This window comes from Naegleria lovaniensis (genome assembly GCF_003324165.1).
Source record: "Naegleria lovaniensis strain ATCC 30569 chromosome Unknown tig052, whole genome shotgun sequence".
Taxonomy (NCBI): domain Eukaryota; phylum Heterolobosea; class Eutetramitea; order Acrasida; family Naegleriidae; genus Naegleria; species Naegleria lovaniensis.
This window is the reverse complement of record NW_025407874.1, coordinates 55,227-70,739: the sequence shown is the minus strand read 5'-3', so window position 1 is coordinate 70,739 and position 15,513 is coordinate 55,227. Positions and strand designations below refer to the sequence as shown.

General features: G+C 37.5%; 9 protein-coding genes across 9 annotated transcripts; 5 read left to right on the top strand and 4 right to left on the bottom strand.

Annotated features, from left to right (window-relative positions):
• Positions 1-21: 21 nt before the first annotated feature.
• C9374_011921 (uncharacterized protein) lies at positions 22-815 on the top strand (the record flags this gene model as incomplete). Its single annotated transcript, XM_044687630.1, has 2 exons — positions 22-423; positions 507-815. The coding sequence occupies 2 exons, from the start codon at positions 22-24 to the stop codon at positions 813-815; spliced, it is 711 nt and encodes a 236-aa protein (XP_044542806.1).
• A 163-nt stretch (positions 816-978) lies between these two features.
• On the bottom strand, positions 979-1,239 carry C9374_011920 (uncharacterized protein; the record flags this gene model as incomplete). The annotated part of the gene is made up of 1 exon (XM_044687629.1): positions 979-1,239. One exon carries the CDS (start codon positions 1,237-1,239, stop codon positions 979-981), a length of 261 nt encoding a protein of 86 aa, XP_044542805.1.
• Positions 1,240-1,458: 219 nt separating this feature from the next.
• On the bottom strand, positions 1,459-2,723 carry C9374_011919 (uncharacterized protein; the record flags this gene model as incomplete). Its single annotated transcript, XM_044687628.1, has 2 exons — positions 1,459-2,139; positions 2,205-2,723. 2 exons carry the CDS (start codon positions 2,721-2,723, stop codon positions 1,459-1,461), a joined length of 1,200 nt encoding a protein of 399 aa, XP_044542804.1.
• Positions 2,724-2,886: 163 nt separating this feature from the next.
• On the top strand, positions 2,887-4,435 carry C9374_011918 (uncharacterized protein; the record flags this gene model as incomplete). Its single annotated transcript, XM_044687626.1, has 2 exons — positions 2,887-3,603; positions 3,677-4,435. The coding sequence occupies 2 exons, from the start codon at positions 2,887-2,889 to the stop codon at positions 4,433-4,435; spliced, it is 1,476 nt and encodes a 491-aa protein (XP_044542803.1).
• A 112-nt stretch (positions 4,436-4,547) lies between these two features.
• On the top strand, positions 4,548-6,868 carry C9374_011917 (uncharacterized protein; the record flags this gene model as incomplete). Its single annotated transcript, XM_044687625.1, has 3 exons — positions 4,548-4,795; positions 4,885-5,424; positions 5,554-6,868. 3 exons carry the CDS (start codon positions 4,548-4,550, stop codon positions 6,866-6,868), a joined length of 2,103 nt encoding a protein of 700 aa, XP_044542802.1.
• A 109-nt stretch (positions 6,869-6,977) lies between these two features.
• Positions 6,978-8,939, bottom strand: C9374_011916 (uncharacterized protein; the record flags this gene model as incomplete). Its single annotated transcript, XM_044687624.1, has 1 exon — positions 6,978-8,939. The coding sequence occupies one exon, from the start codon at positions 8,937-8,939 to the stop codon at positions 6,978-6,980; it is 1,962 nt and encodes a 653-aa protein (XP_044542801.1).
• Positions 8,940-9,598: 659 nt separating this feature from the next.
• On the top strand, positions 9,599-13,405 carry C9374_011915 (uncharacterized protein; the record flags this gene model as incomplete). Its single annotated transcript, XM_044687623.1, has 5 exons — positions 9,599-9,916; positions 9,967-10,824; positions 10,962-12,057; positions 12,113-12,438; positions 12,683-13,405. 5 exons carry the CDS (start codon positions 9,599-9,601, stop codon positions 13,403-13,405), a joined length of 3,321 nt encoding a protein of 1,106 aa, XP_044542800.1.
• Positions 13,406-13,548: 143 nt separating this feature from the next.
• Positions 13,549-14,454, top strand: C9374_011914 (uncharacterized protein; the record flags this gene model as incomplete). The annotated part of the gene is made up of 1 exon (XM_044687622.1): positions 13,549-14,454. The coding sequence occupies one exon, from the start codon at positions 13,549-13,551 to the stop codon at positions 14,452-14,454; it is 906 nt and encodes a 301-aa protein (XP_044542799.1).
• A 63-nt stretch (positions 14,455-14,517) lies between these two features.
• On the bottom strand, positions 14,518-15,435 carry C9374_011913 (uncharacterized protein; the record flags this gene model as incomplete). The annotated part of the gene is made up of 1 exon (XM_044687621.1): positions 14,518-15,435. One exon carries the CDS (start codon positions 15,433-15,435, stop codon positions 14,518-14,520), a length of 918 nt encoding a protein of 305 aa, XP_044542798.1.
• Positions 15,436-15,513: the final 78 nt, after the last annotated feature.

The following is a 15,513-nucleotide window of genomic DNA, read 5'->3' as shown; positions in this document are numbered from 1 at the left end:
ACCACCACAATTGATCTCAACATGTTATCGGATCAAACAACACCTATTGCTTCTTACAAGGTTCAATTTTTGGACGGACACATCATTATGGAAATTCCAAATCAAAACAAAGAGTCTCTCTATGCCCTTGTGGACACTGGATCACCCATGACCCTCTCCAGTGAATATTCTACTTTGGGAATTTGTGGCAAAAAGTTTAAAGTGAAACAAATGCATGATGAAGCATCCTCTCAACTCTCTACCAAAAGTATTAGCAAATATATTAATTTTAATGTACAATATTTATTGGGAAATGATATCATGCAAGACTATCATTTGGAACTGAGTCGTGAGTGCATTCGATTTTTCAACAAATCTGTTCATTCGACTCGTTTATCAAATCCTAACGAAGAGAATAATGTTTTGGAAATTGAATTGACTCGTGTGAGTTCAATTCCGGTCATGCATTTGAAAACAACAACTCCTCTTCCAATTTGAAACAAATGTATTTTGATACAGGAGCCAAGATTTCCTACATTTCAGCGGAGTGGGTCCAAGACGAACGTTCCAACTATGAGCCATTGGGAACTGAAGAAGATTTTCATCCAACGATGGGAAAATTCATGACTAGTCTGTATCGAGTGCCACTTCATTTGACGAGTTGTGGAAAGAATTCTCAAGTAGAAAAAACCTTTGTTTTGAAATGTGGAACTCTTCCTTCACAATTGTCTTACATGCTTTCTTCGTTTCACGTCGATGGAATATTTGGATCCGAATTGTTGAATGATTGTCAACGAGTGTTCATTACACACGATCGAATGTATATTTGCTTGTAATCATAACTCTTTTCAAACTGTTGTAATCACGAATTTTATTGAATTCATTCATTTACGCACAATTTCACACTATGTACAGTCACACATAAAACACAAATTATCACACCTAACAGTACTCAGCTTAGTGAATGCAATGATCATGATGCAGACATGTCATCACTCTTTAAACATTCGAGGTTCTTTGAATTGGAACGTCAGTGCTCTTGCCTGATGAGATGTCCTTGTTGAGGTTAAGATCTTGATCTCTCTTTTCACCTCCAACGCCCATGAATTCAGAGCCCTCCTTGTTAAGATTTGAGCTCAAACCTTGTTGACTCAAATTCTTTTCACCGCTTAGGATGTCCTTATTGCCGCTAAATTCCTCTTTCTTGCCAATGTTTTGTTCCATATCTTGTGTTGTTTTTTGTTCTGAAAATTGTGTCATTGAGAGAGTCAGTTCACCTCTTATCATGCACAGCAGCAGATGCATCACTAAGCTATAGAAGGGAAATGGTCAAATTTAGAAGAAGTACATTTTGGATGTAACCAAGATCCGATGGTTACTCTATAGAACAAATACGAGTTAACCTAAGGTTCAAGTCCACGTTCCAAATTGTCTTGATATAGTTACGAGTATGAAATGGCAAAGTTGGAAAAACACTTTTTACAATTTGTGTTTGACTCGAACAGCAATGAAGGAAACCGTGTCTGTTGCTGTATTCTTTCTTTTCCCTTCTCCTGTTTTGTATGCCTTTTGAATAATTTCAAGGCCATTCTCTGCTATATATAAATCATGCTTTGCAAGGAGTGTTTCTAAAATTGTTTGGTTGTAAAGATGGTGGCCTTCTTTATCTTTCTCAATGCTTGTCACTGCTGGGTCAGGTTGAAATTGAGCAGTAAACCAAATCTCCGCGTGTTGATCCTTTCTTAATAGTCTCTTAAATTCTGGTAAGGTTACACTTTCAAAATTTTGTAAAAACTCTACAACTCCAACACAAGATATGATGTCAAAACATTCGTTAGGAAATAGTTTCATTGGTTCATCGAGGTCATGTGTCGACATTCCCATTTGGAATATTTGAGGTGCTCTTTGCAATGCTACTTGCAACATGCCAGAAGAAATGTCAATGCCCATAATATTGGTCTTGAGGCCATTCTCATGATTGAGGGTAGTGAAAATAGGTTGTGCTGTGTAACCTCCTCCACAAGCAGCGTCTAACACGTTGAGATTTTGTAAAGGAAATGACGAGTTCTTCATCTGGAGTGACCAGTCCTTTACAGTTTTCTGAACCCAATTCACAACGGATTGATAACCTGAAATTGAGATGATGGTATCCCAGTGTTTCTAATAGATGAATAATTTATGTAAATTCAACTAGATTCGAGTTAAGCGACATCACCAATACATACCGAACTTTCATCAAAGAGTGTAATTATTGCTTTCTTGTCATGAGAATGTGTATAATCAGATTTCTTCAACGTGAAATATGCTAATAGTTCATAATCAATATTTGTCATCTTCCAAACTTGTGTGTTTGGCTCCGAAAAAAGCAATGTGAATGTACAATTTTCGAACAGTTTATATCCATCGCTCGGAGTTTCTTTCAAATCATCAAAATTCATAACATATTGTAAAGAGTCTAATTTTCTGAAATTTTGAATTTCATTGTTCCTATGTGGAGCACAGTTTTTAGTGTCAATAACAGTGGTGTTCTTGAAATGATTTTCTTCAAGAATTCCATCTTCAATTGCCTTTGTTAACAATTGATTTAAATTAAATTGTTGTTCCGACCCTTTTAAATTCCTTCTTAAAGAACGCCTATTTATATGATTGAATAATTTGTAATTATTGACCAGTAACGATATTGATGCTCTATGATGATCATAATTCTTCAAGCACAATCCGTTTCGGAGTGATGATTTCCACATTTTTTCGTTTAAAAAAAATATTTAAACGCGCAAGCATCACGATCCTCTAATAACCGTGGAGGTTTCATTATTAAAACAATTTTATTGAACGATCGATCACCAACAACAATTGTAGAATATTCTAGTGCGCTTTAGTAGTATTGTAATTTTATGTAAATTAATTATGGGACGGAAAAAGGTAGCATCATCATCGTCATCATCAGACAATACAGAAAAATCGGAATGTAATAATCAGGGAAAAACACCTGTACCTTTTGTGTTTCACAAAATAACGGAATACTTTTTGAAAGAATTAGGAAGTTTACAATTTTCATTTAAACCTGCTCAATGTCAAGAAATATTATCGAAAATAATACCTGCTCCGTTTACAGCAATTTCCAAACTTATTTCAAGCACCGAACAAGATAATAGTCCCAGAAGTGCTTCAATAAGCACGGACAGTATTACCGACCTAAGTGCAACCACATCGGCAACCAATTTTAATGAACTTGCCCAAAGTATTGCAAATCTTCCACCTGTCAAAGATGAAACACCTAACAAAAGTAATTCATCAGATACCCTAGTTCTTCCAGCGAAATCACTCACCTCAGAAATTACGGAAATTAGAATTAACTCAAAACAAAATTTCGTATGCACGCACAAAGGTCCTATATGTCTTGGCAGGAGGAAATTAAAACTCTGTATACCAGAAAAACAAAAGATTGGAGCTGAGTTTTTGTTATTAGGAATTAATGAAAGCTGTGAAATTCAACAATCTGTTTCCATCCACTTCATCGGTAAGATGCGGGAAACCAAGGGATCAGAAGCAAAGACCAAGTCAAGCACGAAAAATAGCAGCCCTGTTGTTCAAGAATTTGAATGTGACACCACAACCTATAAGGTAAGATGGAAATCTGAACTGATTAATATTTTGGAACTAACAACATTTGTTATTACATTGAACGACAACATAGGTTATGAAAACGTGTAAGAAATGCAGACTTGTCTTAATACGACTCCCATCAGAAGCCTCTTCCAATATCAATGAAGAGTTAAACGTTTATATATCCTCGGATACCTATCCAGTTTTGCCAGATGGAGGTAAAAGTAGTGAAGAGAATGTAAACTCTGACCTTAATAGACAAGAAAACGAAAAGGAAAGAAAACGAAAATTAGTGGAGGGTAAACGAGCAATGGATATCAAGAAAATTAAAATTCAAGACGAAGATGATGGAACCAGTACTGAGGAAGAAGACGCTGAAGATGCCATACCTCCAATGCCTCCAATGCCACCTTTAAATAGTGTTGAATCCGTACCAGGTCCCTATGTGGCGCTTATACTCTATTTACAAAAGTCTCTCGATCTAAAAGACCAAGCAATGGAAAGGATGGAGCGAAGGTATGATCGAAGCCTGAAAAACCTTCAAAAACTTCAGAAACGAGTTGAAGCTTTGGAGAAGGCGAACAACCAACTGACCAAGACGAATTCGAAATTAGCTCGGGCCTATGAAACGTTTGCGACTAAATTGGCAGTGAATGATAGTTTGAAGGAGAAAGAAATTGGTATAATTGCTACAGAATCAACATCTACTGACACTGATCCAATTCCTACAGCTGTTTATGTTGACAAAGCATTACATGTGGATGACGAGTTTCTTTCTTTATCAGATTTAGATTTACTGGATGTGGAACTACCAAAAAGTGATGTCGATTTCAAGTTTGACTTGGAGTAGTATGGAATTGAACAAATTTCCTTTTTTTGAGCTCGAACTAAAAAGACAACGCGTCAGGAATTTCTCGCAATTTCAACCACAAAATTCCCGTAAAATTCGCGAATCAAGAAAAATGCTCCACACCACTTCCCGTGCGTATCACACCAACACAACATTGGCACTCTCTTCGTTATTCCTTCGAAGACTACGACAACATGGTCAACAAGTACGATTGTTTTCCAACTCGCTCACTCTTCGACAACATCAAACCATGATCCACAAAATTTTACAACAATATGCACCTGAGGATCATGGATTGGTGAGCTCGGGAGATTATTTGCAAATTTCTCCTCATCATATTTTAACTCATGACAATACCAGGTAGGTGATGAACAAGACTTTAAACACTGAATGAATATTATTGATTATTATTATTTCAATATTGATTATTATTTTCTATTATTTTACAGTGCTGTCATGATCAAATTTAAAGCCTTTTTCGAAGAATGTAAAAAACCACTGAAATTTGCCAATCCAAAACAACCCGTCTTTGCTCTCGATCACAACATTCAGGACACTTCCGAAGCCAATCTCGCCAAATACAAAAAAATTGAATCATTTGCCTCTGAAAATGGAATTGTCTTTTATCCAGCCGGTAGAGGAATTGGCCATCAAGTAATGATCGAAGAAGGATATGCATGGCCTCTCACATTTACAACTGCTAGTGACTCTCATTCCAATATGTATGGTGGAATTGGATGTTTGGGAACTCCTGTTGTGAGAACTGATGCTGCTGCGATTTGGGCAACTGGATCGACTTGGTGGCAAGTTCCTCCAATTACACGAGTTGAGTTGACTGGTAAATTGAGAGAAGGAGTGAGTGGTAAAGATGTGATTATTGAATTGTGTGGACTTTTTAATAATGACGAAGTGTTAAATCATTGTGTGGAGTTTACAGGTGATGGAATTAGTTCATTATCGATTGATGAAAGATTATCCATTGCAAACATGTAAGTGTTCATGAAAAAATTTGAACATTAATTTCCTAACTGGTTCACACAAACATGTGAATTGTGTTCATTTTGACCATACGAATGGAACCATTTTGAATTTTTATAATGTTGACTACAAAACAATAGGACAACTGAGTGGGGTGCTTTAGCTGGTGTTTTCCCAGTGGATTCTCAAACCATTGATTGGTTAAAAAAGACACAAAACTCCAACAAATCGAAAGCCATTCAAAAATTGGAACAAGATCATATGAAATTCATTCCAGATCCAGATGCTCACTATGTTCAAACGTTGACTTTGGATCTTTCCACAGTGGATCCTCACGTCTCTGGACCCAATCATGTCAAAGTCATGCAAAGCGTCCAAGAAATTGCAAAAAAGCAAATTCAAGTCCACAAGGCCTATATTGTTTCATGTGTAAACAGTCGAGTGAACGATCTTCATCAAGCTGCCAATGTCTTGAGAAGATCCTCTCAAAAAACAATTGCAAAAGGTGTGGAATTGTACATTTCTGCTGCGAGTGACAAGGTTCAAAAAGAAAGTGAACAACTTGGAGATTGGCAATTGTTAGTACAATCTGGAGCCAAAGTTCTTCCACCAGGATGTGGTCCCTGTATTGGTTTAGGCACTGGTTTGTTACAAGATGGACAAGTTGGAATTTCAAGTACGAATCGAAATTTTAAAGGAAGAATGGGATCTCGAAATGCAGAAGCTTATTTGGCTTCTCCTGAAGTAGTCATGGCCAGTGCATTGAAAGGTTTCATTTCATTGCCAGAATATTTTTCAACGAGTGGCAGTGGCAACCAAGTAGTAGCTAAATTTTCCAAAAAAGTTCATAGTGAGTCTGGATCGTCTTCACACGGAAAGACTAAAATTATTGAGGGATTTCCAGAAGTCATGGAAGGAGAAGTAGTTTTCGTTCATCAAGATAATCTCAATACAGATGGAATTTATCCTGGAAAATACACGTATAAGGAAACCATCACTCCTGAAGAACAAGCTCAAGTCGCTATGGAAAATTATGATGCAAATTTTGTGAAAATTGCCAAGAAGGGACATGTTCTTGTTTGTGGATATAATTTTGGAACGGGAAGCTCTAGAGAGCAAGCTGCCACATGTTTGAAATATTTGGGCATTCAAGTAGTGGTTGGAGGAAGTTTCAGTGAAACGTACAAGAGAAATGCTACCAATAATGGATTTTTATGTATTGAGGTGCCAGCTCTTGTGGACTATTTGAAACAAACGCAAGGTACCAATAAGGAGACTGTTCTTGTCCAGAATGCTAAAATCAGAATTGATTTTAGAAATTCCTGTTTGACTCTATTGGAAGGAAGCTCAAAGAAAGAATATCAATTCCATCCTGTGGGTCCAGTGGCTCAAGAATTGATTGTTCTTGGTGGATTGGAGCCTTTGGTCATTCACAAACTCAGTCACCAACAATAAGATGATTCCTCAAACAACAAGTCTTATAATTACACCATAAACATTAATTTATTTTGATGATGAATTTGTCATTTCAGCGTGAAGAATGGATTCAATTCGAAATCCAATATTATTTGACAGCTCTGAAAATGACAACCAACGAATCTCCAAATTCAATATTATTAGGAAGTTGCAAACAATACTCTCTTCGAAAGAGACCTTCCACATTTGGAGCCTTAATAGAACAAGAAATGTTCTTTGTTTCATTAAAACCAGCCAGCTCACTCTCTGACAAGACACGATCCTCAATCGTATTTCTCAAAGGTAATAACAGCTCGTCGCTCTCCAAGGGCGTCTCTTTATCGGATTTGACCACAATTCTAGTTCCACGAGGAAATGGCATTCCACAATTTGTAATTTGCCATGTTTTCAGAACGGTAGAATTACATTTCACTTCATAATAGTCGGGAATGGTCACATCTTCATCAAACGAGAAATCATAATCTTTAGAGTTGTAAAGAGAGTAGGTGGGGCTTTGTACATAATCATGATGTGGTGAAAAATTTGAATATGCCACAGGAGAGCATGGCGGTTTTTTGGAGTCGTTGATGGACTGCTCCACTTGTTCCTTGATAATTTTCATCTTGTTGAACATATTTTCCAAATCCTCTTCAGATGGAATGTTGGAATCATCCCAGGAAGTGCTTGATGACATGGAATCTCGTTGTAAAACAGAAGCATACTGTCTATAGAGTGTTTCAGCCATTCGTTTATCATGTCGTTTTAGTTCCGTTAAAAGAATTTCCATTTGTTGTTTGTAAAAATCAAGCTGTTTTTGGAATATCTTAATGATAGACGTATGTGTGCTAATTGGAATGTAATTTTGAATATGTCCAGAGGGTTCTTCCAAGAAGGAATGTCCATGAAATTCAGAGTCAAGCGTATGATGATCATCTCTGAAAGGACTTCTCAAAAAATCATGATTTGGTGACACTAATCCTGCCATTAAACCTGGTGATAGTGGATTTTTGAAAAGAGGAGAGCCACCATCTCCCAGACCAGGGAAATGGGAATGTCCTTGTGGATGCTGCTGTAACAACATTTCACCATTAGTTGTTGATGTTTGTTGCTGCTGTTGATTCATGAGGCCAGGTGAACTACTTTGGGGCGTTCCATTGCTTTGAATTTCTGTTTTTGGAGTTGTTGTTGAAGGATTGCTTGATGTAGCGCTAGTTCTTGATGATGAAGCTGTGGTAGATGCAGGTGGTGGAGTATACTTTTTCTTTTCACCAGTTAAATCAACTTCATCCCAAAAACATGCTTCAAATACTTGGTGAGAAGTTTGAATGTGTTGCCACTCTTTTGGAACTAGATTTTTAACAGAAATGTCTTGCTTTGTCGGATCCAATGAAACACGTTTTGTTCTATTATTCTTATTTTTGCTCGTTAATACTTTTACCTGTTGAGTGTGACAAAGTAATTGGAAATTTCCTGCTGTAAGAACATAGAATTGAATATAATACTTTCCATGAGAAACCATGGTTCTGGAAGGTCTTGATATTGATACCAGAACAATTTTTTCTTCGAGTGGTTGCAACGTGAAGGGTTGAGAATCAAACAACAAAAAGTCCAAATAATAACCAGTAACATTGGTTTTCTTGTGACTCATCTCACAAATATTTCCCTTGTCATGAATTTCATGTCTGCAATTCAATAATAAAGGTGCACTGGTACTATTGGCATTGTTCTTAATTTTCAAAGCAACATTATATTTCTCATACATTTCATCATCTTTCTTGAGATCATAATTAGACCATTGATGTCGGAACGGTTCATCAATGGCTGTTTCAATAGAAATATCCAAAGATGGACCTTGTTGAAGAGAGGAGGAGGATGCTACTAACGATGATGAAAAGAATGGAGAGCCTTGTTGTTGCTGCATAGTATTTGCGAGTTGTTGTTGTTGCTGAACGAGATAATTTACATTTCCTTGTGGCTGTTGGTGCTGATGATGATGATTGTAATAATTTACCAAATCAGCAATATCTTCATCGGCCAATAACTCTTCATCAAGAAACGAAGATCGAGACATTTTTTTTGTAAATGATCTTTTTTGAATTATTGAAAATGTTACTCGATCAGACATTTCAATAACGACAACCAGCATTTAGGAAAAAGTTGAATGACTATCCAGTCAGCATTGGCACCAAAGAGCCATTGGCATAGGCTTGATCATCCATTCCACATTTGGGTTTTTTTTCATTTTAAAAAAATGATTAAGAGAGAGGCCTTCAATTTTCTCTATCCAGAAATTAGTGTACTGCAATCAGAAAAAACGTTCTACTCCCGATTGATGATAATTTTGATTTCCGTTGATGGAATGGAAAACCAACACATTCCATAACTGACAGCGGCAACCCATTAAGGTCGGTATATATTTCCCTCACATTTGTCGTATTGCGCTTTGATTTCTCACCGATTTTCATTAAGAAAAATGTTCTTCCGCTCTCTTGTTTGCCTTCTCATTGCTATAGTTTGCATCAAGCTGCGTTTTGCCTCGGCACAAACAGGTGGTGTGTCGTGCTTTGGAGTACTTGGTAATTCATCCCAAGTTTGCTCTGGGCATGGATTGTGCTCTGAAAGGATGTATGTTTGTGTAGGCCTGGTTGGAAAGGGGTTCAGTGTTCCATTTCATCATGTTCTGACCATGCAAGTTGTTTCACATATTCTGTCTCCAATTTACTCACAAATATGGAATCAACTATGGATGCAATTGTTATTCATCCGAGTGGAGATTACTTGATAGGTGTTCAAGGACAAATTGTTCGAGTCAATCCTGCTGACCTGTCGACGACTGTTTTCACAGGTACTGGAGGTAGCGGACATGCTGTCAACAACGTGACTGCTTTATCTGCTCAATACAATAACCCTGCACAAATCGCTGTTGGTACGAGATATGTCTACATTACAGATTCCAAAAACTATGTGGTGAGACAATATGATTTACAAACAGATATGGTTTCCTTCGTTTACCAAGTGGCACCAATTGCAAATTATGGGCTATATGGTGTTGCTGCAGCAAGAGATGACTCTGTTGTCTTCATTTCTGATGAAGGAAGGGTCAGATCATTAAATGGACGAGATCTACAAACACCAGTGTGGTAGTAGCAACAGGATTATATCACCCTTTAGGAATTACACTCACTCCTGAAGGAAATTTGTTCATTGCTGATTCATACAATCATGTCATTCGCAAATTATTCTCAAATGGAACAACGATTGTTTTTGCAGGAACCATTGGTCAATCTGGTTACAGTGGCGACTATGGACCGGCCACTTCAGCTCGTCTTAAATATCCGCACTCTGTTCTTTATAACAGTGTTCTGAATGAGCTTTACATTGTTGACCGACATAATCATGTGATTCGAAAAGTGAACAGAAATGGTATAATTTTCACTGTTGCAGGCAACGGACAGCAAGGTGCACCTGGGTACACCAATACCTTTGGTCCTCTCTTGAGATATCCAACGTTTCTTACTTTTGACAGCACTGAAAAAGCGCTTCTCATTACAGATAGTGACAGCCGTTCAATTAGAAAGCTAAGCATTGGTTGTGAGAGAGGCTACGTGTGGTCATCCAATAATTCCAAGTGTGTCGAAGAAACAGCATGCTTTTACGATGACATTTGTTCTGTAAACTCAAGCGTTACCTATTCCATCAGCAACGTAATGACCAATTTGGAATCCAGTCTTTACGGTGTTGCCATACTTCCTGACAGCGGCGACTATATCATAAGTGTTCTTGGATATGTCTACAGAATCAATCCAATCTCGCTCGTAAGGACTGTTTTCACAGGTACTGGATTTAGTGGAGATGCTGTCAACAATGTGGCTGCTTTGTCTGCTCAATACAATACCCCTGCACAACTCGCTGTTGGAACAAAATATGTCTACGTTGCAGATTCCAAAAACTATGTGGTGAGACAATATGATTTACAAACAGATATGGTTTCCTTCGTTTACAAGTGGCACCAATTGCAAATTATGGACTGTATGGTGTTGCTGCAGCAAGAGATGACTCTGTTGTCTTCATTTCTGATGCGGGAAGACATCAGATCATTAAATGGACGAGAGTGACCAACACCAGTGTGGTGGTGGCAACAGGATTATATCACCCTTTAGGAATTACACTCACTCCTGAAGGAAATTTGTTCATTGCTGATTCATACAATCATGTCATTCGCAAATTATTCTCAAATGGAACAATGATTGTTTTTGCAGGAACCATTGGTCAATCTGGCTACAGTGGAGATTATGGACCAGCCACTTCAGCTCGTCTTCAATATCCTCACAGCGTGGCTTATCATTCTGAATCAAAAGAAGTTTATATCGTTGACGGACATAATCATGTGATTCGAAAAGTGAACAGAAACGGAATAATCACAACGGTAGCTGGAAATGGTCAACCTGGAGCACCTGGTTATTTAGACAGCCAAATGGCATTGTTCGAATTTCCTGTCGATATATCTTTCCTTGGTTCTAAGCCAGAATTCCTTATTACAGATAGGAATAATAGAGCACTTCGAAAACTGACAATTACTTGTTCGGACACTAACTCATACGTATTGTCTTCTGATTTTACCGAGTGCTTACCAATCTGTTTTAACAAGAACAGTAGTGATCCAACAGTCTGTAGCGGAAGAGGAAGTTGCATTTCTCCCAACTATTGTTCTTGCCAATCAAATTACACTGGGATGAATTGTGAAACTCACTACTGTCATGGAATTGTGAATTCAAATTCGACTGTTTGCTCTGGCCATGGAGTGTGTTCATCTCACAACACATGTACATGTAATGCAGGATATTATGGCAATAATTGTGAAAAGTTTGACTGCAATGGCTTTCTATTTAACTCTTCCTTTGTTTGCAACAACGGGAACGGAATTTGTGTTGCACCTGATACATGTTCATGCAAAACTGGATACAGTGGAGCGTACTGCCAACTTTACTACTGCAATAAGATACTATTTAATAATACCAGCGTTTGCAATGGAAAAGGAGCGTGTGTTTCTCCTGATGTTTGTAAATGTAGTTCACCAGACTTTTTTGGTCCCAATTGCGATAGTTTCAAATGTTTTGGAATTATGAACACAAATGTTAGTGCAGTGTGCTCAGGAAACGGAATATGTACAGCAACAAATGTTTGTTCATGTAAGTTTGCTATTCCATAGAGTTTGAGAACGTTTAACAATATGTATTCCTTAAGGTAACACTGGACCATGGTCATCAACCAAGTACTATGGTGATCAGTGTCAGTATCATAGTTGCAACGGAATTCCAGCTAATTCTTCCATGGTGTGCTACTCCTATGGGTCATGTGTTGCTCCCGATGTTTGCGTATGTCAGCCTGGTAGAAACGGAACTTTTTGTGACAATCCTGTCTGTTATGGCATTTCAGCTGATGACACTCAAAAGGTTTGCAGCGCTCGAGGTACCTGTCTCAGCCCAGACAATTGCGCTTGCAACACAGGTTATGGAGGAGAAAGGTGTCAATATTCTATCTGCAACGGTATTTTGTCAAACAGCTCAGATGTATGTAGCGTCATGGAAGCTGTGTTGTTCCAAATACATGTGTATGCAATCCCGGATATTCTGGACAATTTGCTCTGAACTTTTTGTTTTGGAGTTCCTGCATCGAATCAGACTGTTTGCAGTTCTCATGGTAAATGTTATGCTCCGATTTGTGTCAATGTGACAGCAAGGATTGGGTGGGTTTTGATTGTTCAGTACCAACGTGCCCCCAACCATTTTCATCAATGGAACTTTACAATGCAAGAATGAAACAACGAACAACGATAATTCCATTATTAAGAAAGAGGTTCAAGTTGAAACATTGTCGAACGTGACGCAATTAGATTCCAAAAATGTGACTTTTGACAATTTTCAGACCATTTTCATTCAGTTTCCTTCCAATATTTCCAAACAAATTTCAGATGAAGCAACATCAACATCTTCAAAGATTTCATTAATTGTGTGCATTTCTGAAAATGTGACCGCCACAAAAGAAGAAGTGAGAGAAGTTATTTCACCCATTGTGAAAATTGTTCTTTCAAAAGGCAGTGGAGTTGAAATTCAAGTTCAAAATTTGACATATTTGATTGAAATATCATTTTCAAATATTTATTCCATGTCGAATCAATCTGAGTTGACCTGTGTCTATTTTGATGAAATTAAGGAAGAATGGAGTCCTGAAGGAATCATTTCAAAATACGATCCAATTTCATTGACCATGAAATGTTTCACTTCACACTTGACATCATTTGCAGTGATCGACATGAACTTCAAGAAAGCTTCCAACAATCCAAAATCTCCTGTCGCTCCACCTCCTTCATTTTCTATTCATAAAGACGGAGCCACTCAAAATGGAGCTGACTCTGCCGCTGCCATTGCTGCCACAGTTTCTATGCTTGGATCCATTTTGGTTTGTGGAGTGGTAGCTGCCATCACAGTTGTGATAATTGTTTTAACAAGAAGAGCTAAAAAGCAACGAGAAGTCTAAAGATTGTGTGTTATCTTGGAAGTAGTTCATCATTCTGCTTCAACAATTTTGGATGTCATGCAAACATCTTTAATCTATTTTGGGACGCAATAATAAAATTTCAAACAGCAAAAAAATATTCTCAACTGCAATTCAACATCATCATGGCGGAGTATAAAGGAAACAAAATTGATTTAACCAAAGCTTTCCTATTGGAAAAGCAACGAGAAGAACAATTAGAAAAATTTTTTGAAAAAACAGCATCGGAATTGAAAGAAAAGAATAAATTAGGATCCATTGCATCAAAATTTGCTGCCGATGAGAAAAAGAATGTGCGGGATAACGCACTCGTAGAACACACCATCGGATTGGTAACACTCGAAGATTTTACACGAAAACGTTTGGAATTAGAAAAAGAAAAGGAACGCCAACAAAAAAAGAAAGAAAAAAAGAAACAAAAAAAACTGGTTCATGTCCTATCGTTTCAAGATGAATTACAAGAGGAGGAAGAAGGAATAGAGCCTGAAATGAAAAAGATAAAGAAAAATCCTCAAGTAGATACCAGTTTTTTACCTGATAAACAGCGTGAACAAGAAGAACAAGATCAAATCGAAAGGTTACGAAAGGAATGGCTTGACGAACAAGAAAAGATTAAGAATGAGGACATTGAAATTACATACAGTTATTGGGATGGTCGTGGTCACAGAAAGTCCATTGTTGTAAAAAAAGGAACGTCTGTAGAGAGTTTCTTGTATAAGGTTCAACAAGATTGGCAAGAGCTGAAGAGAATTTCAGTTTCTGATTTAATGTACATTAAGGAAGACTTGATCATTCCACATCACTATTCATTCTATGATTTAATTGTAAATAACACAAAGGGAAAAACAGGTGTCATGTTTAGATTTGACGTTCATGATGACGTCCGAGCAGTGAGTGACGCTACTGTGGAAAAGCAAGAAGCTCACGCTTCCAAAATTGTTGACCGAAGATTCTTTGAAAAGCACAAGAATGAGCTTCCTTATTCGAAATGGGAAGTTTATAATCCAAAGAAACATGTCAGTAAGGAATAAACCACTCTTCTACGCAACATATCCATGATAAGGAAAGCGAATTTTTCATTTGGAATGAATTGTTTAATTGTCAAGTAAATAATTATTTCTTCGTTGAACCCACTTCCTCAATTTTTCTTCATCAAGCTCGCAAAAACTTTCGTCACATGAATCAATGATGCCATGTTTTGGACATTCTTTGGAAAGAAATGTTGCTGAAAGAAAAACTTGAGCAAACGGTGCAAAATCTTCGAGATATTCCCCTGCTCCAGAGACTGCTAACGGTTGACAAACAGAATTCAAAGTTTTCGCCTTTTCCAAACATGGTAGATCACCAGTTTTTGTTCCGCTTGTGATCACTACATCTACATATTTCGTTGTGAGAGATCCAGCATGCTTCAGAGCTTTAATGGCTTCTATTGGAAGCTCAGGAGTGGCGTCTTGCATTTCATGAACTCGTTCTTGATATTTAAAAGCAACTCCTCCCATATAAATTCCAGAAAACCCAGAACGTATTCTTGCTTCCAGAATTCTCTTTGCCAAATTCTTATTCACACAAGCCCATGCTTGATCTGTTTGAATGCATTGACAACCGGGACAATTTTTCATGACCCAATCAAACACTTCCAAAGGTGCATGTTGAAATTTCAAAACATTCACTCCAATAAAACGATTTGGAAATTCATTCCGAATTGCTGCATAACATTGTGCCGTGAGTTGAAGTGAAGACAATGATTGATGATGGTGTGAATGTGCAATGAGAATGATACCATCAATTCCTTCAATGGAAAAACAAAGTCGTGCATTTCGTAACGATTGTTCCACGGAAGAGAGATGAATCACTGGCAACAGCACTGGAAATTTTGTGAAATGGAGATTGAGTTTTTCTCCATATTTGGTGTCAATGGTTTTGGAGCTTGATATTTCTTCGTTGGTGAAGGTGTTGGTGTCAGATATTTCTACATGATGAAGGTTCGTTTGATCAGAAGTGAATGATTTCATTTTTTATCGACTGAAGTACTTCTCTCAAGTTCAATTTTCGAAAAAAGCTCATCTCCGCAGCTTACGTCACTTAAATTT